Below are 25,236 nucleotides of genomic sequence, written 5' to 3'. Positions count from 1 at the left end.
TTGTATTTAGTCTCACCAGTCTGGCTGTAGGCTGGGTCTGTTTGTGTGTGGTGTAATGCGGCAGATTTTCGTCCTGGGCGCTACGGTCGCAGGTTCGAATCCTGCCTAGGGCATGGATGTTTGTGATGTCCTTAGGTTAGTTAGGTTTAACTAGTTCTAAGTTCTAGGGGACTAATGACCTTAGCAGTTGAGTCCCATAGTGCTCAGAGCCATTTTCGTCCTGGGCACAGGATTGCAGTGCTTCGTGGCAGGCCAGAGGCCACGGGCAATAGATTTCAGGAATTGCGACTATCTCACTGCAATTACATTATACAATGTAGCGTTTTACAGGCAGTTTATTTATTCTAGTACATTCTGGCAACAAAACACCCAGTCCACAAGCAGAGAAAACCTCCAACCAGGCCGGGAATCAAACCCGGACCCACTGCATGGTAGGCAAACACATTACCGCTGAGCTAAGCAGGCAGACATACAATACCACTAAAATAATAGACATGACACAGTGTGTAATAACTGACAATAACAAACATAGTAGAACCAAAATTTTATTGGCAGTCACCTGTAGTGTTGATTTATACAAACTCTTCCCCACCTTATACACTTCTTTCAAGAGACCTACTTTTCTCTGAGGTTATTTCTGAAATCTGTGAAGGTATTTTAAATCTGTCTTGTGACTCCAAGGAAATGCGTATTTTTGTCACCAAATGTGTTTTGTTTTATTGAAATAAAAGAACAACAGTGGTCTTAATGAAACACATATGTGTAGGCGTGCTTTCTCCAACTAAATACAGTTCATTACAAAATACGTCGATGTTAGTATGTGATACAGTGCATCTTGGAACACCAAACACTTTGACTCCCATGGTTATGGAAGCACCCACCATACGAGCAGCAGTAATTTGCTGACATTCAAATTCACTCATAATGCACTCATAACACAGAACACTGTTCTGCACTCCCCCACCCAAAAAAAAAAAAAAAAAAATATTAAGGACATTGCACAGGTGCCATTTGTGGTCAAACACAACAACCCAACCTGCAGACTGGTGTAGCATGCTTGCGTTCCTTGCGGTGTTTTCATATTTTGATCCTTCCCCTTTTACTTCTCCTGTTACTCATAGATAAATCTTCATGTATTTCACATATAAAAGAATTTTAGATTTTTGAGTGGTAATAGGGAAGATTCTGTTTGTTTCATAAACATGGACTGACTGTATGTGCAATTATCAAGATGGCTGTACTCATGGTCAAAACTGTTGTTGTCAAGAGTGCAAGAGTACAGTGCTTGATGCAAGGTCACATAAGCCTTATCTCAGGCATACAATGATGTCTGCTATCAAGGCTTGCCAACATAAGTTACAGAAAAAGAATGAGTTTCTTCATATAATAGCATAACGTAGGGCATTTTGATTACAGTTCTTGTGAGTTATTTGGCAGTGTTTTAGTCTAAAGGACTGTGCAGAGTAAAAACCAAATACACAAAATGTGTCGAGTGACAAGAATATGATTTCAGGATGTAATAGTAAGATGCTAAGTAAAATCCTCATACTATTGCCATCAAATAATGGAAGGAGTTAAAGTAACCACTCACCACATAGTTGAGCTGCTGGGTGGTTGACAGGCACATAAACAAGATTGAAAATTTTGTTGAGCTTTTGAACTATGATGTTATTTAGAGGTAACTGAAGTGTGACACCCCCCCTCCCCAGTGGCACGCGCGCACACACACACACACACACACACACACACACACACACACACACACACACACACACAGACAGACAGACAGAGAGAATTTTGTGGTTTTATTTATTTGATCAATAACTGGAACTTCCTCGCTTCATTTGCATAAACTGTGTTTAACATGAATTCAAACTGAAATACAAATATCTCATTGTATCTCTCTGAAAAATATAAACCTATCAGAGGTACCTGCCCAAATACTGTGGAATGATGTTTCAAAGACTTATCACCTTATTTTATGCAATTACCTATATAATGGGTAATGAGTATTTTTCTCGTGGCTGATGTGCAAACCACTGTAAATTGAGTAAGAAACCACCTCAACTGTATTTATACATGTCTGTGATGTGTCTATCAGTTTTGTTTGAAAAGGAAATGTCAGGATACAATGCCAACAACGTTCATAAGAAATCCCCCCCCCCCCCCCTCCCCAGAGGTGTGCCCGTGTCACAGCTTCCTTACGTAAAATTAAAGGCAAATTCTGGACGCTGACAGTCATAGAAGCCCTATGTCAACCGCCTGGCATAAGTGTACGATCAGCAATGAACTGTTTGTATGATTATAATTTTTGAGAATCTGCTTTTAACTTTGCGTAAGATAACTAGACACCTAAGTCGTGGTATGGGTACACCTCTATGGGGATTTCTAATGAAGACTGCTGGCAGTGTAACCTGATGATGATCTTTGGAATGAAACTGATTGTGGCATAATAAATGTATATCAGTACAGTGTATTGATATAGCCTAAACAAAAATTAGATGTGAAACTCAAGGTAATCGAGATCATTTGCGAACCACTGTGGTTCTGAACATACTGATCATTATATGTCATATATGCTTCTTGTCCAACAGGGATTAAAACCTCTTTGTTTCTTCAGATGATAAATCTAGAAAGATTCAAAGGATGTCTCACATACATTATTTATGATAGTTGATCTCTTTCAGGTGGAAAATTGAGTGAAGGGCTGAATTTTAATGATGATTTGGGACGCTGCATCATTGTTGTTGGTCTGCCCTACCCAAACATCAGATCGCCTGAAATGCAAGAGAAAATGATTTACCTTGACACTAATGAGGTATGCCTTTATTTTTTCTACAGATTATTTACAATATTTCATTTAATACTGTTGTTTTACATCACAATAAAAATTTTAATTTGTATGTAGAGCTGTATCGTCTCACTATGTTGCCTGTAAGTTTAGAAACTACTGTTATTTTTATGTATAAAGAAAGAAAAAAATAACTTGGGTAATTGATACATTGACATACATTGCCATTTACTTAGCTTTTGTTTTATCTTGCCAAAAGCACATGAAAAAAAAAAGAAAATGAAGATGAAATTTATAAATAGTTGTTGCAGATTTTTTTAATATCTGACACAAAAATATAGAACGCCTCTACAATCTATGGTACAATTTAGAAGGTCATCATTTTTACAATGATTCTTATAAAATATTTCACTACTGGAATAAACAGGCATCATGAAACTTCTTCACACTCTAAAACAGAATGCTAGATGACTGGAATTTTATTTTTCCTGTATAGTCCTCTTACCATTGAGCGTTATGACCTGCACTCCCAGCTTCACTTCAGTAATACTTCTTTTCTACTGTGCAAACTTCAGAGAAGTTCTCCTGCATACTTTGTGGGATTAACACTCCTGGAAGAAAGGGCATTGTAGAGAGAGATTAAATGTAGTACAGGGGAAATTCATTTCCCGCACAATTGGAATGGTTGTGGCCATGACTGTAAATGACACTCCAGTGTACACTCACTGTAAACAATCTACTCGATCAGTTTCCACAACTGATTTAACAACAGTAATTAACAAGTTTTAAAATAATAGTAATATCACATCTGAATAGTGCCAATGTTTGTAAGAACTTAAAGGGATAATCTTTTATTTCAGAAAATATTTGTTGCAAATTGATTGCCACTAACACACTGAACTCCTTCCGAATCAGGGCAAGGGTGCTGGTCGGGAGTACTACGAGAGCCTGTGCATGAAGGCTGTCAACCAGAGTGTGGGGCGGTCAGTACGGCACCGTGGTGACTATGCAGCTGTGCTATTGCTGGACAGACGCTATGGCAGTGGCCATGTGCAGGGTGGGCTGCCGGCCTGGGTGAGGGTGGTGCTGCAGACTAGTGACCGATTTGGCCATGTGCTCTCACAGCTATGTAAGGTGAGTTTTAGTGGATCCTTCAAGAAGAGCCTTATTTCTGAGGCCTAAATAGTTGAAGTGAGACAAAAAGCTTGTGGTTTACAAATAGTAGGGAGGTGTGAAAGTGGACCACTGTGCACTTGTTATTCATGCTGAGATGTCTTATTTGAAATGTGGAAGAGGCACTGCTGCCACTAGTGAATATACTGGGTGAAACCAGCTGTAATTTGTAGCTTGTGTCACACGAATGATGCCTGCCGCCTGGTTTCTAGCACATCCTCAGTTCCTTTAGAGAGATGGATCGATCGTTGAAGATAGCTAACCACACATACGAGGTGGAAGCACTTCTTCTGTTTGCTGTGTTGTACCCAGAATCCACTGCAGTCCTCTGGTTTGGAGCTGAGAGGTGATTCTGCTACAATCCCATGTGCATATTTCTTTACCTTTGGTCTTGCGTGGAGAATTGTAGGATGCCCCATCAATAGGTGAGGGGTGCACTACACAAAAGCAGCAGCTGCTCGCTACATGGGTAGCAGAGAGCAAGCGACGTCCACAAGAACTTTCTTTTTACCCCTCAGTGTTTAATTACCTGCAGTAATCAGAGAAAAATATGCACTTCGCTCTTGGAGGAGACCTTATGTCTTTGAATGACCAGAAAGAACAAAATAATAATGTCTTCTGATGCCCTGCAGATTCCAAACCCACCACTTCATTCCTCGTACACCTGCCCAACTACATCCTAACCTATAACTACTTCACCTTCAGAGGGAAGGTACACAGGCAAATTCATAGCACAGCCATGGGCCACCTAGAGGAAACATTCCTATCTTCCCAAAACCCTAAACCCCTCGTCTGGTTCAGGTTTATTGATGACATCTTTATAATCTGGACCCAAGACCAGAATACCTTATCCTCATTCCTCCACAATCCCAAAATTCTCTCCCATCCACTTCACCTGGTCCTCCTCCACCCATCGTGCCAGTTCCCTAGATGTTGATCTCCTCTGATTGCTCCATCCACACCTCAGTTCATATCGAACCCACCAATCACCAACATTATGTGCACTTTTACAGCTGCCACTCCTTCCACACAAAAAAATCCCTACCATACAGTCTGTCCACCTTTGGTAGATGCATCTTCAGTGAGAGAACTCCCTCGCCCACTATACTGAAGGCCTCACAAAACCTCCGCAGTCGGCAGTACCCCTCAGACCTAATACACAAACAGATCTCCTGGGCCATATCCCCACACACCTGATCCTCACATCCATCCCAAGAACTAACCACAAAGAAGCACCCCCTTGTAGCCCAATACCACCTGGGACAGGAATGACTGAACCATGTCCTTCGTCAGGGCTTTGATTATCTATTATCATGCCCTGAAATGAGGGACATCCTACTCAAGATACATCCATCCCCTCCCAAAGTGGTGTTCCACGACCACTCAACATCCACAACATCCTAGTCCATCCCCATGCCTCTCCCACCTCCAGTCCCCTGCCACAAGGATCATACCCTTGTGGAAGACCCAAATGCAAGACCTGCCCTATCCATCCACCCAGCACCTCCTACTCCAGTCCTGTCACAGGCTGATCCTACCCCGTCAAAGGCCTGGCCACCTGTGAAAGCAGCCATGTTATGCTTGAGAAAAGAATTTCATTCTGAAAGCTAGCAAAGCGAAGCTCTGTACCTTTTGTATGTGTACCTGTTGACGATGCAGTGCTTCTGCCTTTCAGAGTGTCGTCTCCTTTATTCCCAACCAGAACTTTCTGTACATTAAAATAGTAATGTAGTATTAGTAAACTGCAGGAGTATCTGTGCTAAGGTTCCAAAATTACCATATTTACCTGAGCGTAAGACGACTCTGGATATAAGAAAACCCCCCTTTTTTAGAGGCTCCTTGAGAAAAATTTATTTTTTAAGATGTTCTGACTAGTCAACATTAAAATATTTTTATTATTGTAACGTATCTGCCTAAAAAGTTAACACTGCGTCTATTTTAAACTTAGGCCATTTATTCATCATCCACATTTTGATAATACGAGGTGAAATACAATAAACAAAGAGAAATGATTTACATTATCTTCACTGCCTTTTTCTTTCTACTGGCATCTGTGGCATAACTATTTTTAATAATAATAATAATAATAATAATAATCGACATCATCCGAACAGGACAGTTGTGGAACTTATGTCTTCGTTGTTACAAATATTTGGCTATTTCTTCCGAATATGTTGCTATTTCTGAGGTTATGATTACAGTGTGACTTGAGAAGAGAGCTGCTTGTTTTCTGAACACACAGCAGATTTTGCTTCTATACTGATGTGAGAATGTTGCAGTGTCCCTTGCTTCCTAGCATATCATTTGCCTGCCATTATCTCGTTGGCTGTGTAGAACCAGCAGCTAACACATCCCCTATAGTTCCCGTCATACCTCAATGTGAGCATCGACAACATTGCTGCATGAAATACATAAGTGTGACACTGCAAGCAATCTAGACTTTTAGCATCTCCTCAGAAATGTATGCTGTTGTTGGCTATCTGTTGAATTTTAAAGTTAGTTCGATTTAGAGTACAAATGGATACAGGCAAACTGAAGTTTAAACACAGTACATGCTCATAAAAAGGTAGAGTATGCAGTATATACAGTACTCAGTATAATTTCCCATGATTGGCAGCTTGACGAAATTTGCTGCCTGCTCACCACTCCTCTCTCCCCACTCGTAGTTCTCAGCCAAGCTGATGTCACTGTTGCCACTCCAACCCTTCTGTAGTTCTGTGCTTGTGCAATAGGGAAACACGGTTGACAATATTTTCTAGGGTACAGGTCACACGCAGCCATTGCAACTAGTACATAAATAAAAGATTGCAATCACAATTCAGTCCAGTTCTTGAACTTTCACTTATTCTGAGAGCTAGTCGACAACATTGCTGTTGGTACTACCTCCACAATCTGTCTTTCTGCTGTAAATTGTTCTTGCGATAACAATTGCAGTCAGTTTAATGTGATTTATTTTGTTTGTTAGACATTCAGTTCTGGATTAATTTTCTTTTTTGTTTGATCTGAATGTCATCATCTTGTTCTGATTAAAAGCTGGTGATGTTTTCCCCTGGTATTCTAATAAGTGAACAATGACAGAATTTCTCATTTGCAACCCACCTGGTCAATCATTAGAGTTTCTCATAACAATAAAATATTGACTTGGGTTCATAATCAAGTAATGGTTCTTGAAGAACAAGATTTTTGGCTTTGGAGGTTACCTTTACTTAAAGACCAGCATAAATGTATGTTTATGGTATCCATACATGCATGAGAACTTTTATTGCAAACCTGATCAAATACAACAAAAGTTTGTAAGTTGGCAGAATTAATGCTGTTTCCTCCTGTGTTTCACAAAACTGTCAACTTTTTAAGCAGAGCATTAGGTTGTCATAGTGACTAGTTCATAGTTTCTCGTGTACCACTGCACTAAGGCTGCGCATCAGATTTCACGTGATAGTTCGATTAAGGTTGATACTGTATTGAGTGCTTCAGCGTATTGGAAAATTTTGAGCCTATTCGGAAGAAAAACATTGTTTCTTAAGCTCTGCCGTTTGGAATTCTTCAAAATAAATTTGCACAAAACCTCAGTAGCCAAAGCTTCATTTGTAAGTGTAAGATCGGCCCTATATTAATGTATTAAACAATCTAAAAATGTTGACTTCAGCAGCAATAGTTTAATTTGTGAATATAAGATGATCACATATTTTTCAAATTACGAACCTGGAGAAACAAATCTCTTGTAATCGGATAAATACAATAGTCTTGCTTATTGAAGGTAATAGTAGCTTCATATTATCAGGAAAAGAAAGCTGGACAAAACTGGAAAAGAAAAGCAGCAAAATCTAAATTCCAATTGTATAGCAAAGATATGCGGCATATTTATTGCTGCAGAGGATTCGATAATATCTAGTGAGGTGATTATGGATTCCAAATGTAAAATAATTTGGGTGAAGTTAAGCATCCAATGTATTTGAAATGTGATGCCCAGATGGATTTATACCCCACCAGTGTCACAAGCTGCAGCACCAGAGCACTTCAGAGCAAACTTGCAGAATATTGCTTGTAAGTTTCCTGGTCATGCTATTGTAATAAGAGGAGATTTCAGTTTGACAGCTATTGCCTAGGTGAGTCATGTGATTAAAGTTGTTGCCAAAGATGGCTCTGATTGTTTCATCTTTATAGTACTTCAGCAGATAGGAAGAGAAACAACTTGTGAGTGGTCCTCATACGGATTGAAAAGTTTATGGGCTTAAGAGTTAGCATTAACAGTTTGGTGAAAGAATTGTGTTACAATGTGGACAGCAGACGTTGTGCACAAAACACCAATCTTGAGATTGTGCAATTGCTCTTCAAAATACTGATGGGAATTTTCTGATGCATAATGGTGCATGTTCTGTGACTTCACATATCTTACAGGCTGAACCAGGCTTCATCTGAAGAAATGAAAAACTGAGGATCCATAAGTCAGGAACCACAGACAGAACTTAACATGTGAAAGTTTATCTGGACGCTAACTTGCGCGCAAGTGAATATATAAAGATACAGATGCAGGTCCTCTCTCATAATGTTTCGACACACAAATTTTGTCAGATTGTTCCAAGCTTTTATTCACTCAAGCAGCATTTTCTGACATTCTAACTCCTTTTGGATAGCTAATGTTTTTATTCGCTACAGACCCCATTTTGTGCCACTTTGCCACTAAGTTTTGGATTGTAGACTTTACTGGAGGTTTTGCCAAAACAGTTCAAGTTTTAATATCTTGCACTGTCAGTTCTGCACATGTTTTCCATGAATTGTGCCTTGCGTAACATTTGACAATGTACACACACTGTTTTGTTGTGAGCACTATTTCTTATTGCATTTAACCGGTCACAAAGCACATCTGCTTCTCTCACTCACTCTAACGTAATGACACAGTGAAGTCCCCCCTGCGGGTCCGGGGATTAGAATAGGCCCGCGGTATTCCTGCCTGTCGTAAGAGGCGACTAAAAGGAGTCCATCCCCCTCACGGGGGTAGTTCGCGCCTGCGTCCGGAGACGGACGGTTCCACGACCTATCATCGTGGTCCTTTTGGTTTTTTCACTTCTCGTTTCTTCCTTCCTTTTGTTGGTTCCTTTCTTTGCTCTTCTCCACCTCACTGTCTTCCTTACTCTTTCCCTTGCCTTCTCCTTGCCTTTTTCTCCTTGCCTTCTCATTGCCTTTTTCTCCTTGCCTTCTCATTGCCTTTTTCTCCTTGCCTTCTCATTGCCTTTTTCTCCTTGCCTTCTCATTGCCTTCTTCTCCTTGCCTTCTTCTCCTTGCCTTCTTATTGCCTTCTTCCCCTTGCCTTCTCTGGTCTCCGCCTCGGCGTTTGAGACAGTCTGTCCTCTCTCTCCCTCTTTCTCCTCCTTTTCCTCTTCTTCCTTCCTCCCTGTGCGTGTCTGAAGGCCGACCCACGCGTTCGCACGCGTAGCCGGTGACGGGGTAACGCGTAAGTCCCCGCCCTGGGTAGACATGTAAGGCACGCGCGTACCCCCTGGTAAAGGCCAGGCCCGGGGAGGGGTGATTGCCTGAGCTGATACCTTCTGACCATGCCGATTGGTCCCTCCGTCTGTTTCTCGGGAGGTGTGACCTGAGGTGTAAACATTCACCTAAGGCGGGAGTGCCCTCTGAGAGGGTCCCCACAAGGAAGGAGCGCGCCATCGGAGACGCTGGCAATCATGGGGGATTCCTCCGCAATGGATTCTACTCCATCTCTTTCGACTTCGACCCAAAAACGGAAACGTGACCAGCCAACAGTGACAAAAGTACTACCGCCTGCCCCACAGTTCCACGTCGTTTCTCGAACTGAGGACGGAAAGGATTTTTCCTCTGTCAACCCTTTCGTTATTCAGAAGGGCGTAGATGCCATAGCCGGATCTGTCAAATCCTGTACCAGGTTGCGTAACGGCACCTTATTACTGGAAACTGAGAATGCCTTTCAGGCACAAAAACTGCTTCGGGCCACCCTCCTGTACACGTTCCCTGTCCGGGTGGAGGCCCACCGAACTTTGAATTCGTCTCGTGGTGTGGTCTATACTGACTCCCTCGACGGATTGACTGACGAGGAGCTTCAATCATTCCTCGCTGAGCAGGGCGTGACGGCTGTCCATAGGGTCATGAAAAAGGTCAACGATGACCTTGTACCGACCCGGACAATTTTCTTGACCTTCGATAATGTTAAGCTGCCATCGCGCATCAAGGCGGGCTACGAGGTTATTTCTGTTCGCCCCTATATCCCGACACCTACGCGCTGCTACCAGTGTCAGCGTTTCAATCACACTCGACAGTCTTGTTCCAATGCGGCTAAATGTGTCACCTGTGGCAGGGATGCCCATGAGGGTGACTGTCCACCTCCGTCTCCTCGTTGTGTGAACTGTCAGGGTGACCATGCAGCATCCTCCCGCGACTGTCCTGTCTATAAGGAAGAACGCTGTATCCAGGAAATTCGGGTCAAAGAGAAAGTGTCCACCTCGGCTGCTCGCAAGCTATTGGCTAGTAGGAAGCCCACGCTGCTCCCAGCGGGGAAATACAGTACTGTCCTCGCCTCTCCTCGGACTACCCGGGAGGTAGCAACCCAGACATGCGATCTGACCTTCAGCACCACGGTCGTCCGTTCGGCCAGTGCTAAGATCGCGCGGTCGACGTCTCCTCTTCCTCCCATCACCCCACAGACACGAGCACCTTCTTCAGCTTCTGCTAAAACGAAGACACCGAAGTCAGATGCACGGGCCTTCAAGAAGGAACCATCCCGTGCAGACTTCCTGCGTACCTCGACCTCACAGCCTTCGACCGGTACTTCCACTACACGTCCTTCCAAAAAGGCGCATAGGAAGCACAGTTCTCCTTCCCCGCCACGGCGCATTTCTTCTCTTGCGCCACCCAGCGGCTGCCGCCCCAGGCCGTCATCCGTTTCGCCTGGCCGCACCGCTGGTCGCCGTACATCTGGCCGTTCACTGGCGGAGGAAGCTCCCCCTCCCGGCCATCCTCCCGAGATGGCCGATGACCCTATAGACCCAATGGACGATGACTGTCCGCCTACTGATAGCGGCGGCAGTGCTCGCTCGAAGCCAGGCCCTAAGCGGCCTTCGAGGTGACCACTTCTCTCATCTTTCTTTTCTTACGATGGCACTTATTCACTGGAATATTCGCAGCATTCGCTCCAACCGAGAGGACTTGAAGTTGCTGCTCCGCTTGCACCGTCCGCTTGTCGTAGCCCTCCAGGAAACGAAGCTACGCCCATGCGATCAAATTGCCTTGGCACACTACACCTCTGTGCGTTTTGACCTACCCCCTGTGGTAGGTATCCCAGCTCATGGAGGGGTTATGTTGCTGGTCCGGGATGATATTTACTACGATCCCATCACGTTGCACACCGGCCTGCAGGCAGTTGCCATCCGCATTACTCTCCCCACTTTTACGTTTTCCTTTTGTACCGTTTACACTCCATCGTCATCTGCCGTTACCAGGGCAGACGTGATGCAACTTATTGCTCAGCTACCTGCACCATTTTTGTTAACTGGAGACTTCAATGCCCACCATCCCCTTTGGGGCTCTCCAGCATCCTGCCCGAGGGGCTCCTTGTTAGCAGACCTTTTCAACCAGCTCGATCTTGTCTGCCTCAATACTGGCGCCCCTACTTTTCTTTCGGACACATCTCACACCTATTCCCATTTAGACCTCTCTATATGTACTCCCCAACTTGCACGCCGGTTTGAGTGGTATGCACTTTCTGATACATATTCGAGCGACCATTTCCCGTGTGTTATCCATCTCCTGCAGCATACTCCCTCTCCGTGCTCCTCTCGTTGGATCATCTCCAAGGCAGACTGGGAGCTCTTCTCTTCCAGGGCTACCTTTCAGGATCAAACCTTCACAAGCTGCGATCGTCAGGTCGCACACCTCACGGAAGTCATTCTCGCTGCTGCTGAATATTCCATCCCTCACCCTACTTCTTCTCCACGTCGCGTACCGGTCCCCTGGTGGACCGCAGCATGTAGAGATGCTTTACGTGCTCGTCGACGTGCTTTACGCACCTTTAAGCGCCACCCTACAGTGGCGAATTGTATTAATTATAAACGATTACGTGCTCAGTGTCGTCGTATTATTAAAGAAAGCAAGAAAGCCAGCTGGGCTGCTTTCACAAGCACCTTCAACAGTTCTACCCCTTCTTCTGTTGTCTGGGGTAGCCTGCGCCGGCTATCTGGCACTAAGGTCCACTCCCCAGTTTCTGGCTTGAAGGTCGCGAATGAAGTCCTTGTGGCCCCTGAGGCTGTCTCCAATGCCTTCGGCCGCTTTTTCGCCGAGGTTTCGAGCTCCGCTCATTACCACCCTGCCTTCCTCCCCCGCAAACAGGCAGAGGAGGCTAGGCCACCTGACTTCCGCTCCTCGAATTGTGAAAGTTATAATGCCCCATTCACCATGCGGGAACTCGAAACCGCACTTGGCCGATCACGGTCCTCCGCTCCAGGGCCTGATTCTATTCATATTCAGATGCTGAAGAACCTTTCTCCTGCGGGTAAAGGTTTTCTTCTTCGTACATACAATCGCATCTGGATTGAGGGACATGTTCCCGCATGCTGGCGCGAGTCTATTGTTGTCCCGATTCCTAAGCCGGGGAAGGACAAGCATTTGCCTTCCAGTTATCGACCTATCTCGCTTACCAGCTGTGTCTGTAAAGTGATGGAGCGAATGGTTAACTCTCGATTGGTTTGGCTGCTCGAGTCTCGACGCCTACTTACCAATGTCCAATGTGGATTTCGAAGGCGCCGCTCTGCTGTTGACCATCTGGTTACCTTGTCGACCTTCATTATGAATAACTTCTTGCGGAAGCGCCCGACCGCGGCTGTGTTCTTTGATTTGGAGAAGGCTTACGACACCTGTTGGAGGGCGGGCATTCTCCGCACCATGCATACATGGGGCTTTCGCGGTCGCCTCCCTCTTTTTATTCATTCCTTTTTAATGGATCGACAGTTTCGGGTACGTGTGGGTTCTGTCCTGTCCGACACCTTTCGCCAGGAGAATGGGGTGCCACAGGGCTCAGTTTTGAGCGTCGCTCTCTTCGCCATCGCGATCAATCCAATAATGGATTGCCTCCCAGCTGATGTATCAGGCTCCCTTTTCGTGGACGATTTTACCATCTATTGCAGTGCGCAGTGTGCACGTGTCCTGGAGCGCTGTCTTCAGCGTTCTCTTGACCGTCTTTACTCCTGGAGTGTCGCCAATGGCTTCCGTTTTTCTGCCGAGAAGACGGTCTGTATTAACTTCTGGCGCTACAAAGAGTTTCTCCCACCGTCCTTACGACTCGGTCCCGTTGCTCTCCCACTCGTGGAGACAATCAAATTTTTAGGCCTTACCTTTGACAGGAAACTTAGCTGGTCTCCACATGTGTCATATTTGGCCGCCCGTTGTACCCGTTCTTTAAATGTCCTCCGTGTTCTCAGTGGTCTGTCGTGGGGAGCGGATCGAACCGTCCTACTTCGTCTATATCGGTCGATCGTCCGCTCCAAGCTGGATTATGGGAGCTTCGTATACTCCTCTGCACGGCCATCCATCTTACGCCGCCTCAACTCCATACAACATCGGGGTTTACGACTTGCGATCGGAGCATTTTATACCAGTCCCGTAGAGAGTCTTCATGCTGACGCTGGCGAATTGCCACTCACCTACCGGCGCGATATACTGCTTTGTCGGTATGCCTGTCGGCTACTGTCAATGCCCGACCATCCGTCTTATCGTTCCTTTTTTGACGACTCTCTTGACCTTCAATACGGGTTGTATGTCTCTGCCTTGCTACCCCCTGGAGTTCGCTTTCGTCGCCTCCTTCAACAGCTTCATTTTTCACTCCCTGCAACCTTTCGAGTGGGCGAGAGCCGCACGCCACCTTGGCTCCAGGCTCAGGTCCGCGTTCACCTCGACCTCAGCTCGCTCCCAAAAGAGGTCACCCCCAGTTCGGTCTACCACTCCCGTTTTTTAGAACTTCGTTCGAAGTTCAACAACATGACTTTCATTTATACAGATGGCTCTAAGACCAATGACGGGGTCGGGTGTTCCTTTATTGTCGGGGCACAAAGTTTCCAATACCGGCTCCATGGCCATTGTTCGGTCTTCACAGCTGAGCTCTTTGCCCTCTACCAGGCTGTTCTTTACATCTGCCGCCACCGACATTCTGCTTATGTCATCTGCTCAGATTCCCTGAGCGCCATCCAGAGCCTCAGTGATCCGTACCCGGTTCACCCTTTCGTACACCGGATCCAAAGCTCTCTTCAGCAGCTGGTGGACGTCGGTACGCCGGTTAGCTTTATGTGGGTTCCTGGCCATGTCGGTATCCCTGGGAACGAAGCTGCAGATGCCGCGGCCAAGGCTGCGGTCCTCCAGCCTCGGACAGCTTCTTGTTGTGTCCCTTCGTCCGATTTTAGCAGGGTCATTTGTCGGCGCGTTGTGTCGCTGTGGCATGCCGATTGGGCTGCACTTACCGACAACAAGCTTCGGGCCTTAAAACCTCTTCCCGTGGCTTGGACGTCCTCCTCACGCCCTTCTCGGCGGGAGGAGGTCGTTTTAGCAAGGTTAAGAATTGGACACTGCCGGTTCAGCCATCGCCATCTGCTGACGGCTGCGCCGGCGCCGTTCTGCCCATGTGGGCACTTGCTGACGGTTAGACACATTTTAATGTCCTGTCCTGATCTTAACACACTGCGCCTCGATCTTAACCTGCCTACTACTTTCGATGCCCTTTTAGCGGATGACCCACGAGCAGCTGCTCGTGTTCTTTGTTTTATCAATTTGACACACCTCGCTAAGGACATTTGATGATGTTTTTTAATCCTATGCCTGTCAGTCTGTCTTTTATTGTGTTTTCCCTTTTAGTTGTTGTTGTCAACTTGTGCCTCGCGGTGCCTTCTTAGAGTAGTCAGGGCGCTAATGACCATTGAAGTTGTGCGCCCGAAAACCACAAAAAAAAAAAAAAAAAAAAAAAAAAACACAGTGAAGTACTCTGCACAGAGTGTGTGCGAGATATGCATGTGTGACATGAGGCAGCAACTGATAGTGTATTGAAATCACAATTTCCAGCATGTTCTGTGATGGTATTTCTCTTTTTCATTAACAATGCAGTAGTGTGCATTTCGTGCAACTGTTTCAGTGTCCTGATCGGCTTCATCTTAATGCAGCTTAGGTGACAGTGTAGTGGGTAGTGGTGGATCGTTTGTGGGAAAAATTCCTTTAGTAGTTGGTGTTAGAGCTGCACCTTTTTTAGATTGGTATACCTGCTTAAAGGAAGTCCCTCTAACTAAGGAATCACCTGCAGAGGATGTCATGTTTCCAAGCAGAGAAGGAATTAGCATATTTCATCAAAATATAAGAGGTATTAGAGATAAAGTTAGTGAACTGAACTGCTTATAGATTTTGACTCTGAATTTATTGGTCTATTGGAGCACCACTTAAATAATTTGACAATTCAGAGGCTTCCTTTACCAGGATACAGATTAGCAGGCTGTTTTTCAAGGAGTTCCTTGTAGAGTGGGGGAGTGTACATATACGTAAAAAATAATATTCTATTTGAGTCCATAGATGTATCACGACACTGCACTGAACAGATATTTGAATATTGTGCAGGGGCAGTTTAATTTAGTGAAACTAAATGTTTAATTTTTGTTGTTTATAGGTCCCCTAGCTCTGACTTCAGAGCATTTCTGCTCAAGCTTGAGAGGGTTCTTGATTCACTTCATAGGAAGTACCAGAAATTAGTTATATGTGTTGACTTCAATATTAATTTTGTATACGATTGTGCAAGAAAAAGGATGTTGGTAGCTCTCCTAAATTCATATGATCTCCAACAAGGGTGCAGGGGAACAGTAGCACAGCCATAGACAATATTTTTATTCATTCTTCATTACTTGATGGGCATTCTGTTAGTAAAAGTGTGAATGGCCTTTCAGACCATGATGTACCAATTTTAACACTAAAAGGCTTTTGTACTCAAACAAATGTCACATATAATTACAATTTAGGTAGGAAAGTTAATTCAACGGCAATAGAGAGTTTTTTTAAACCTTGTCAAGGAACAAGAGTGGCAGGATGTTTATATTGCTATTAACATAGATGACAAGTATAATGCTTTCCCTAACACACTTCTAATGCTCTTTGAGAGTTACTTTCCATTAGAATGTTCTAAATGGGGTACTAGCAGTAAAAGGTAGCCTGGGTGGCTGACTAGTGGGATTAGGATATCATGTAGAACAAAGTGGGAATTATGTCAAAATGTTAGAAGTCATTACAATCACACTACAGTAGCCCATTACAAACAGTATTGTAAGGCACTTAAAAATATTATTAGGAAGGCAAAGAGTATGTGGTATGCAAATAGATTAGCTGCTTCACAGGATAAAATTAAAACCATATTCAGATGTGAAGGAAGTGTGTGGTCAGCAGCACAAGGTTGACAATATAAAGTCAGTTTGCAGTAAAAATATTTCTGTTACTGATAAGTCAGATATGTGTACAGTATTTAACAATTATTTTTCTGAGCATTTCTGGTGAATTAAATAAAAATTTAGTGTCTACAGGGAATCGTATAACTCTCTTGGCAAATGCCTTTCCGAGATCGATGTCTGAAATACTCCTCTGATACTGACAAGCATGAGATTGAGTCAATAATTAAATCAGTGAAGGCTAAAGACTCTTGTGGATATGATGGAGTGTCTAGCAGAATATTAAAGTACTGTGCTGCACATGTTAGCCTTGTATTTAACCATATTTGTGATTTTTCCTTTAGGAATGGTCAGTTTCCTGAACAATTAAATTACTCAGTAGTAAAGCCACTTTATAAAAAGGGTGATAGGGATAACGTGAACATTTTTAGACCTTTTTCTATGCCATCAGTGTTTGCAAAAGTTATTGAAAAGGCTGTGTATGTAAGGATAATTGATCATTTTATATCACATAATTTGCTATCAAATGTACAGTTTGGCTTTATAAGTTATTTAACAACTGAAAATGCTATATTCCCTTTTCTCTGTGAGGTATTGAATGGGTTAAACAAAGGTTTTGAATGCTAGGCATATTTTTTGATTTAACTAAGACATTTGATTGTGTTGATCATGAAATATTGCTCCAGAAATTGGACCATTACGGAATATGGGGAGTAGCTCACAATTGGTTCACCTCTTACTTTAACACCAGACAGCAAAAAGGGGGGGGGGGGGTCAAATGGGGGGTGCCCCAGGGATCAGTGTTGGGCCACTCCTGTTCCTTATTTATGTAAATAACATGCCCTCTAGTATTACGGGTAACTCTAATATTTCTGTTTGTGGATGACACTAGTTTGGTAGTAAAGGATGTTGCCTGCAACATTGTATCGGTTTCAAACAGTGCAGTTCATGACGTACGTTCATGGCTTGTAGAAATTAAACTAATGCTAAAGCACCATAAGACTCAGTTTGTACAGTTTCTAACACACAATTCAACAAAACCCGACATTTTAATTTCACAGAATGAGCGTGTGATTAGTGAAACTGAAAAGTGCAAATTTCTAGATATTCAGATAGATAGTAAACTGTCATAGGAAGCCCACGTTTAGGATCTTGTTCAAAGACTTAATGCTGCCATTTTTAGTATTCGAACGGTATCTGAAGTAAGTGATTGTTCAACGTGACAATTAGTCTACTTTGCTTATTTTCATTCGCTTATGTTGTATGGTATTACTTTTTGGTGTAACCCTGCCCATTCTCATAGGATATTTTTTGGCTCGGAAATGGGCAGTTCGGGCAATAAGTGGCGTAAGTTCACGAACCTCTTGTCGACCCCTGTTCACGAGTCTGGGTATTTTGACATTGGCCACTAAATATATATATTCCTTACTGTCATTTCTTGTTAAGAATATTAGCTTATTCACGAGAATAAGCAGCTTTCACTCGATTAATACTCGGCAGAAATCAAACCTGCATTTGGATCCAACTTCCTTAACTCTTGTGCAAAAAGATGTGCAGTATACTGCTGCATCCATTTTTGATAAGCTACCACTTGAATTCAAAAATCTTAGCAGTAATCCACGCTCTTTCAAATCGAAACTGAAGAGTTTCCTCATGGTTCACTCCTTCTATTCTGTCTAGGAGTTCCTTGAAAAATTTAGCTTATTTTATGTTATATTGTTGATTGCATCTACTTAAACTTATGGCTTGACTTTTTTTGGGTTCATAAATATTTTATTTTTATCTGTACTACTTTTATGTTGCAATTTCATGAAGTGACAAGTTCCATGACCTTGGAGATTTGCTCCTCAATTTGGTCCTATGGAACTTTACGTGTTGTTGTTGTTGTGGTCTTCAGTCCAGAGACTGGTTTGATGCAGCTCTCCATGCTACTCTATCCTGTGAAAGCTTCTTCATCGCCCAGTACCTACTGCAACCTACATCCTTCTGAATCTGTTTAGTGTATTCATCTCTTGGTCTCCCTCTACGATTTTTACCCTCCACACTGCCCTCCAATACTAAATTTGTGATCCCTTGATGCCTCAGAATATGCCGTACCAGCCGATCCCTTCTTCTAGTCAAGTTGTGCCACTGATTTCTCTTCTCTCCAATTCTATTCAATACCTCCTCATTAGTTGTGTGATCTACCCATCTAATATTCAGCATTCTTCTGTAGCACCACATTTCGAAAGCTTCTATTCTCTTCTTGTCTAAACTATTTATCGTCCATGTTTCCTTCCATACATGGCTACACTCCATACAAATACTTTCAGAAACGACTTCCTGACACTTAAATTTACACTCGATGTTAACAAATTTCTCTTCTTGAGAAACGCTTTCCTTGCCATTGCCAGTCTACATTTTATATCCTCTCTACTTTGACCATCATCAGTTATTTTGCTCCCCAAAGTCTTACAAATAATTTCTGAGCCAGTTTCATTTTGCTCACCTCATACTTATGATATTTTAATTGCTTCAACCATCTTGTGTAATCTCACTTTATAGATAGGAGAGTTCTTTCACTTCTTCAAAAGACCACCGAGTCTGATGTTAGGTAAATCATCATTCTCCTTTCCGCCACTCTTCATCATCTTTGTATTATTCTGTTTATCCTTAAGACGCATTATGTTCTAAGTACATTGTTCGCTTCTTTCAAGAAATTTTTTGATTGTTCTGTACATTTGACCAGAAGGGTTATGTTATCTACAAACCTTGGAAGTAGTACATGTCCCCCTTGAACATTTATTCAGCTTACAAAAATTTTTTTCTCTTCTTTCATTACTTCTTTGACAGACAAGTGAATAGCAATGGTGATAAGCTGTCTTACACTTTTCTTAAAATGAACTTCTCTCTCTTGATCTTCCACTTTTATTAGGTCTTCTTGGTTTTTGTAGATGTTGTAAATTATACATCAGTCTCTGTACTTAAGCCCCAATTTTCTAAGGGTTGTGAACATTCTATTCCATTTTCATTGCCATGAACTTTCTATGGGTCCACAAATACTAAGAAGATATGCTGATTATTCTTCAGTCTATTTTCCATTACCCAGCACTATCTCAGGATTGCTTCTCTGCTACCTTTTCACCTGTGGAAACCAATCTCATTACCATCTATTGCAGCTTTAACTTTTCTTTCCGTCCTTCTGTATATTGTTGTGGTCAATAGTTTGGAGGCTTGATTTGTCAGACTAGTTATTGTGTTGTTGTTGTAGTCATCAGTCCTGGGACTGGTTTGATGCAGCTCTCCATGCTACTCTATCCTGTGCTAGCTTCTTCATCTCCCAGTACCTACTGCAGCCTACATCCTTCTGAATCTGCTTAGTGTATTCATCTCTTGGTCTCCCTCTACGATTTTTACCCTCCACGCTGCCCTCCAGTACCAAATTGGTGATCCCTTGATGCCTCAGTACATGTCCTACCAACCGATCCCGATATTCCTATTTGGACATGTTGCAGCAATGGCTGATGCCTCAAATGCATTCGGACTCTCCGTTCATCTTTCAGTAGGATGGGGCTCCACCCCATTTTCATCATGAAGTTCATGAGTACCTGAACACGGAGCTGCCGCATTGATGGATCGGCTGTGCTACAGAAGGGGACAGCTGTTTCCTGGAATGGCCTCCCTGATCACCAGATCTCACTCCGTTATTGTGTATTTTTTGTATTTGTCACGCATGCCTTCTTTGTTAATTTGATGATGATTTTTTTCTGGAAACCCAATGGTAACTCACCCAGTTCGCAGATTTTTGAAACAAACTCAAGTAACCTTCTAGACTGCACATGTCTTACAGATTTCAGAAACTCCAATGGTATATAATTGATTCTAGATACCATGCTTGATATTAGATGAATCATTGCTCTGTCAAACTCAAACTGTGCTTCTGGACCACCTATTTCTTCCACATCAACTTCCTGTGCCTCCTGTATCACAGTTTGAGATAGGTCCTCTCCATCCCTCCAACTTGAAAGTGGAATAAATGAACTTTAGGACAGTTGTCAGTTTAAAGATCTTTGTTCTAGATGTTCTAAAACAGACGCCTGATATCTGTATTATGTGATTCTCTTGAACAAATATATTCCTCTTCAGTGAAGAATTGCACTAGAATAAGATGCCGTGTCATTGGTGAGTGAAAATAGGGAAAGTATGATAGCATTTTGACATTTTCATCTCCAAAATCTGCCATTATCAGCGGTACAACGGTTACAGAGCTTAGACATTTAAGATGGGATTACATGTGACTTTCAGTTCAGGTTAGTGTTAATATAGAACAGTGATTCAGTAATTCAACAGACAAGTAGCTGTACAGGAAACATCTTCATTGTAGGCTTGACTTTGGTTTCTGTTAGGCCTGGTAAGTATAGGCTGTTATTGCAATGCTCTTCCGAAAAATGACAGAAAATCTGAACATGGACACTCCAAAAGATGGTTAACATAATCTAACCAGGTGATGGTTGAGTTGTGAATGTCATACAGACATGATTTGGTGTTTTTTCCATTGTGTGCTTTAATGCCACCAACTCGGCTCAAAGTAATGTATCCAGGTTTCATCACAAGTTAAAATTCTGTCCAGAAATGTATCACTTTCAATATTGAAACAGTTTTTGAGCTTAGTGCAAATCTGTTATTTATGATAAATGGAAAACTCACTGGGAAGCCACCTTGCAGAAATAGAGCAGTTCAGTTTGTTTTGAACAATGGAATGAGTTGTGCCAGAACTTACTTGACACTTTAACCAATTTATTCAATTGTAAGGAAATAGATCGGTCTTCTTGATTAAGTGATTGCAGAGCTGAGGTCAGTACTGCCACCTTAGTCCTGGAGTGGTGTTTGTCAGTTGCGCTTTTGTGGAAACTCTTAAAATTTTCCACCTCCACATAAGAACCGGCATGGTGCGTGTAGCCACTGTTGTATTGTTTGAACATCCAAGAGAATGTTTCTAATGGATGTATACTTTCTGAAAGTAAAAACAGGATCACATAATACTATTCTTCATAAGTAATTTCTCCGAGCAGACATGCCATATTATAGTTAGACGTTAATGTTTAAGTAAATACAGAGTGTACATGAAGTCCAGGAACACTTTCAATTATTTATTGCATAAGAACTAAACATTGTACAAATGTCATACATATTGCATTTTGAAGAGAAACTGAAAGTTTTTTTTACAAACATTCGATATGCGGACCATGAGCGACCTGGCAGACGTCAGTATTGTAATCGAATTCTTGCCATACCCGTCCCAGCGTGGCATCGTTGACTGTGGCAGTCGCTTCCCGTATTCTCTCCCGGAGCTCTGCTACATCAAGTGGTAGTGGCGGTACATACACCAGATCTTTAATGTGTCCCCACAAAAAAAAAAAGGTCACACGGAGTAAATCTGGTGATCAGGGAGGCCATTTCAGGAAACAACTGTCCCCTTCTGTAGTACAGCCGATCCATCAATGCGGCAGCTCCGTGTTCAGGTACTCATGAACTTCATGATGAAAATGGGGTGGAGCCCCATCCTACTGAAAGATGAATGGAGAGTCCGATTGCATTTGAGGCATCAGCCATTGCTGCAACATGTCCAAGTAGGAATATCCAGTGGCAGTGCTCTCGACGAAGAAGAATGGCCCGTACAGTTTTCAACGTGACAAGGCGCAAGCAACCCGTTGTAACAAATTTGTTGTGCCAGTGGTAGATGGCCTTCCTTGTTGGTGGCTTCGTACCGTACTTCGTTCTAAACATCCAATGAACAGCTGTAGCGCACTTGTTTTTGTCAAACTCCAACACACAGAAAGCTTGCTCTGCACCTGAACTCGCCATGTTTGCGACTAGTGCTGACTAGCGGCAAATTACCAAACCACTCTGTGGCGGTGTACATTGGGGGGGGGACGACCTTTTAGGGTTTCTCTTCAAAATGACATATGTAGGATATCTGTACAATGTTTGGTTCTTGTGCAATAAATAATTGAAAGTGTTCCCGGACTTTATGTACACCCTGTGTTAATTGAGCAAACGACTAACACTTTTCACAAAGTTATCAACTAGCACTTCCAGAAGGTTCAGCTCCCTGCAATACACGTTACTTTCAAATATATATGTTTATCTGTTTAATTATTGACTGGCCCTCATAAACACCTAGGAATTTAGAATATTTAATTTATTAAGTTTTCCCTCAGACACAATTTCTCTCAATGCAACCAGGCCACTAACAGTGAGGTGAAGAAATGTGGAGTACATGACATGGTCAACTCTTTTAACTCTGTGTATTACATAAGGACTGAAAGCTTATAATGAAAGAACTAAATGACATTTGAAGTTTCTTGTGCCTTTGACTGTTTAGATAATACACTCCTGGAAATTGAAATAAGAACACCGTGAATTCATTGTCCCAGGAAGGGGAAACTTTATTGACACATTCCTGGGGTCAGATACATCACATGATCACACTGACAGAACCACAGGCACATAGACACAGGCAACAGAGCATGCACAATGTCAGCACTAGTACAGTGTATATCCACCTTTCGCAGCAATGCAGGCTGCTATTCTCCCATGGAGACGATCGTAGAGATGCTGGATGTAGTCCTGTGGAACGGCTTGCCATGCCATTTCCACCTGGCGCCTCAGTTGGACCAGCGTTCGTGCTGGACGTGCAGACCGCGTGAGACGACGCTTCATCCAGTCCCAAACATGCTCAATGGGGGACAGATCCGGAGATCTTGCTGGCCAGGGTAGTTGACTTACACCTTCTAGAGCACGTTGGGTGGCACGGGATACATGCGGACGTGCATTGTCCTGTTGGAACAGCAAGTTCCCTTGCCGGTCTAGGAATGGTAGAACGATGGGTTCGATGACGGTTTGGATGTACCGTGCACTATTCAGTGTCCCCTCGACGATCATCAGTGGTGTACGGCCAGTGTAGGAGATCGCTCCCCACACCATGATGCCGGGTGTTGGCCCTGTGTGCCTCGGTCGTATGCAGTCCTGATTGTGGCGCTCACCTGCACGGCGCCAAACACGCATACGACCATCATTGGCACCAAGGCAGAAGCGACTCTCATCGCTGAAGACGACACGTCTCCATTCGTCCCTCCATTCACGCCTGTCGCGACACCACTGGAGGCGGGCTGCACGATGTTGGGGCGTGAGCGGAAGACGGCCTAACGGTGTGCGGGACCGTAGCCCAGCTTCATGGAGACGGTTGCGAATGGTCCTCGCCGATACCCCAGGAGCAACAGTGTCCCTAATTTGCTGGGAAGTGGCGGTGCGGTCCCCTACGGCACTGCGTAGGATCCTACGGTCTTGGCGTGCATCCGTGCATCGCTGCGGTCCGGTCCCAGGTCGACGGGCACGTGCACCTTCCGCCGACCACTGGCGACAACATCGATGTACTGTGGAGACCTCACGCCCCACGTGTTGAGCAATTCGGTGGTACGTCCACCCGGCCTCCCGCATGCCCACTATACGCCCTCGCTCAAAGTCCGTCAACTGCACATACGGTTCACGTCCACGCTGTCGCGGCATGCTACCAGTGTTAAAGACTGTGATGGAGCTCCGTATGCCACGGCAAACTGGCTGACACTGACGGCGGCGGTGCACAAATGCTGCGCAGCTAGCGCCATTCGACGGCCAACACCGCGGTTCCTGGTGTGTCCGCTGTGCCGTGCGTGTGATCATTGCTTGTACAGCCCTCTCGCAGTGTCCGGAGCAAGTATGGTGGGTCTGACACACCGGTGTCAATGTGTTCTTTTTTCCATTTCCAGGAGTGTATTTCAGTTCTGACCATGATAGTTTTGGTCATGACTTAGTCTTACAATAAAAGTATTATAATATTCGATGCCTGATTCATGTAATTTCATTCAGAATGTTCAATGTTTAAACTTTAATTTGCTGTTTCTTATGTTTACAGTTTTTCGTGGCCCAAGCAGCAAAAGCTGAAAGACTGTAACAGTAGTGTCACCATAGTCAGAAGCAGAGCCTATTTATTAAAATACTCAAAGAAAAGACTGAAAACTAGGTGTAGAGTTATCTCAAGTGATCTACTTTTGAAATATAGTTCTTTTGAGGCTTAATTAAATATATTTTCTTTCGTTGTTCTTCTTCTGTTACTGTCCGAATATGTACTGTTTCATAGATATATTGTAACTTGTGTACTGTTTCATAAAGATATTGTAACTTTAAAAGTGTTCTCTTTCATAAATATATTGCAACTTACAAATGAAAATAAAATAAAAATAAATGTGTTTTTTATACATACCAGAGCTTTTTAACATATGGTACCCTTTTGAGCCCTTTGCTGGACACTTAAGTGTAAATTGCAAAGTACTGTATTGACTGCTTCTCTTGTCAAATTACAGTTTGTTCCGTCGTGGGAGGATGGTGGAACGAAGTTATAAACAAAGATGTTATTATTCTCTTAATGACATGAGCATGACAACAGAGCAATAATCAAAACAGGAAACTAAATGCAACATTGTTTCAACTCTTACAATAGGGAAATCCTTTATTGTCCATTTCAGGCTATTTAGTCATTATGAAGTGGAAATTGTGAAAGTCAGATGTTAATTACAAATGCATTCAGATGAAAACAGACCATGGTTGTACCACTCCAGTGAATTTTTAAAACTTCCTGGAAATTTATGAGCACAAATCAAAGTTCACTTGGCCATGAGGATATGACAGGCAATTGTAAACATACATGACAAATAGTTGTGCATAAGCAGATGTATTGTATTCTTTTGTGATTATTTTAATTGTCTGTATGTAAATAAGGCCTGTGTTCTGCACCTACCATTTGATAATGGCTGTATATTTGAAACT

General features: G+C 43.2%; 1 protein-coding gene across 3 annotated transcripts in view; it reads left to right on the top strand.

Moving 5' to 3' along the window:
* The window catches only part of LOC124613242 (ATP-dependent DNA helicase DDX11), a 166,510-nt gene extending 141,928 nt beyond the window's left edge, over nucleotides 1-24,582 (top strand). For 2 of the 3 annotated variants that reach the window (XM_047141918.1, XM_047141920.1), the window contains exons 15-17: nucleotides 2,688-2,818; nucleotides 3,707-3,925; nucleotides 24,326-24,580. In XM_047141918.1, the coding sequence (XP_046997874.1) occupies nucleotides 2,688-2,818; nucleotides 3,707-3,925; nucleotides 24,326-24,364 (389 nt within the window). In that variant the 3' untranslated portion in view covers nucleotides 24,365-24,580. Of the gene's footprint in view, nucleotides 1-2,687; nucleotides 2,819-3,706; nucleotides 3,926-24,325 lie in introns of all 3 variants that reach the window. The other variant, XM_047141919.1, reaches the window with a different exon arrangement.
* Nucleotides 24,583-25,236: the final 654 nt, after the last annotated feature.

Source organism: Schistocerca americana, chromosome 4 (assembly GCF_021461395.2).
Source record: "Schistocerca americana isolate TAMUIC-IGC-003095 chromosome 4, iqSchAmer2.1, whole genome shotgun sequence".
Classification (NCBI taxonomy): domain Eukaryota; kingdom Metazoa; phylum Arthropoda; class Insecta; order Orthoptera; family Acrididae; genus Schistocerca; species Schistocerca americana.
Note: the sequence above shows the minus strand (reverse complement) of the source record. Positions and strands in the feature narration are given on the sequence as shown.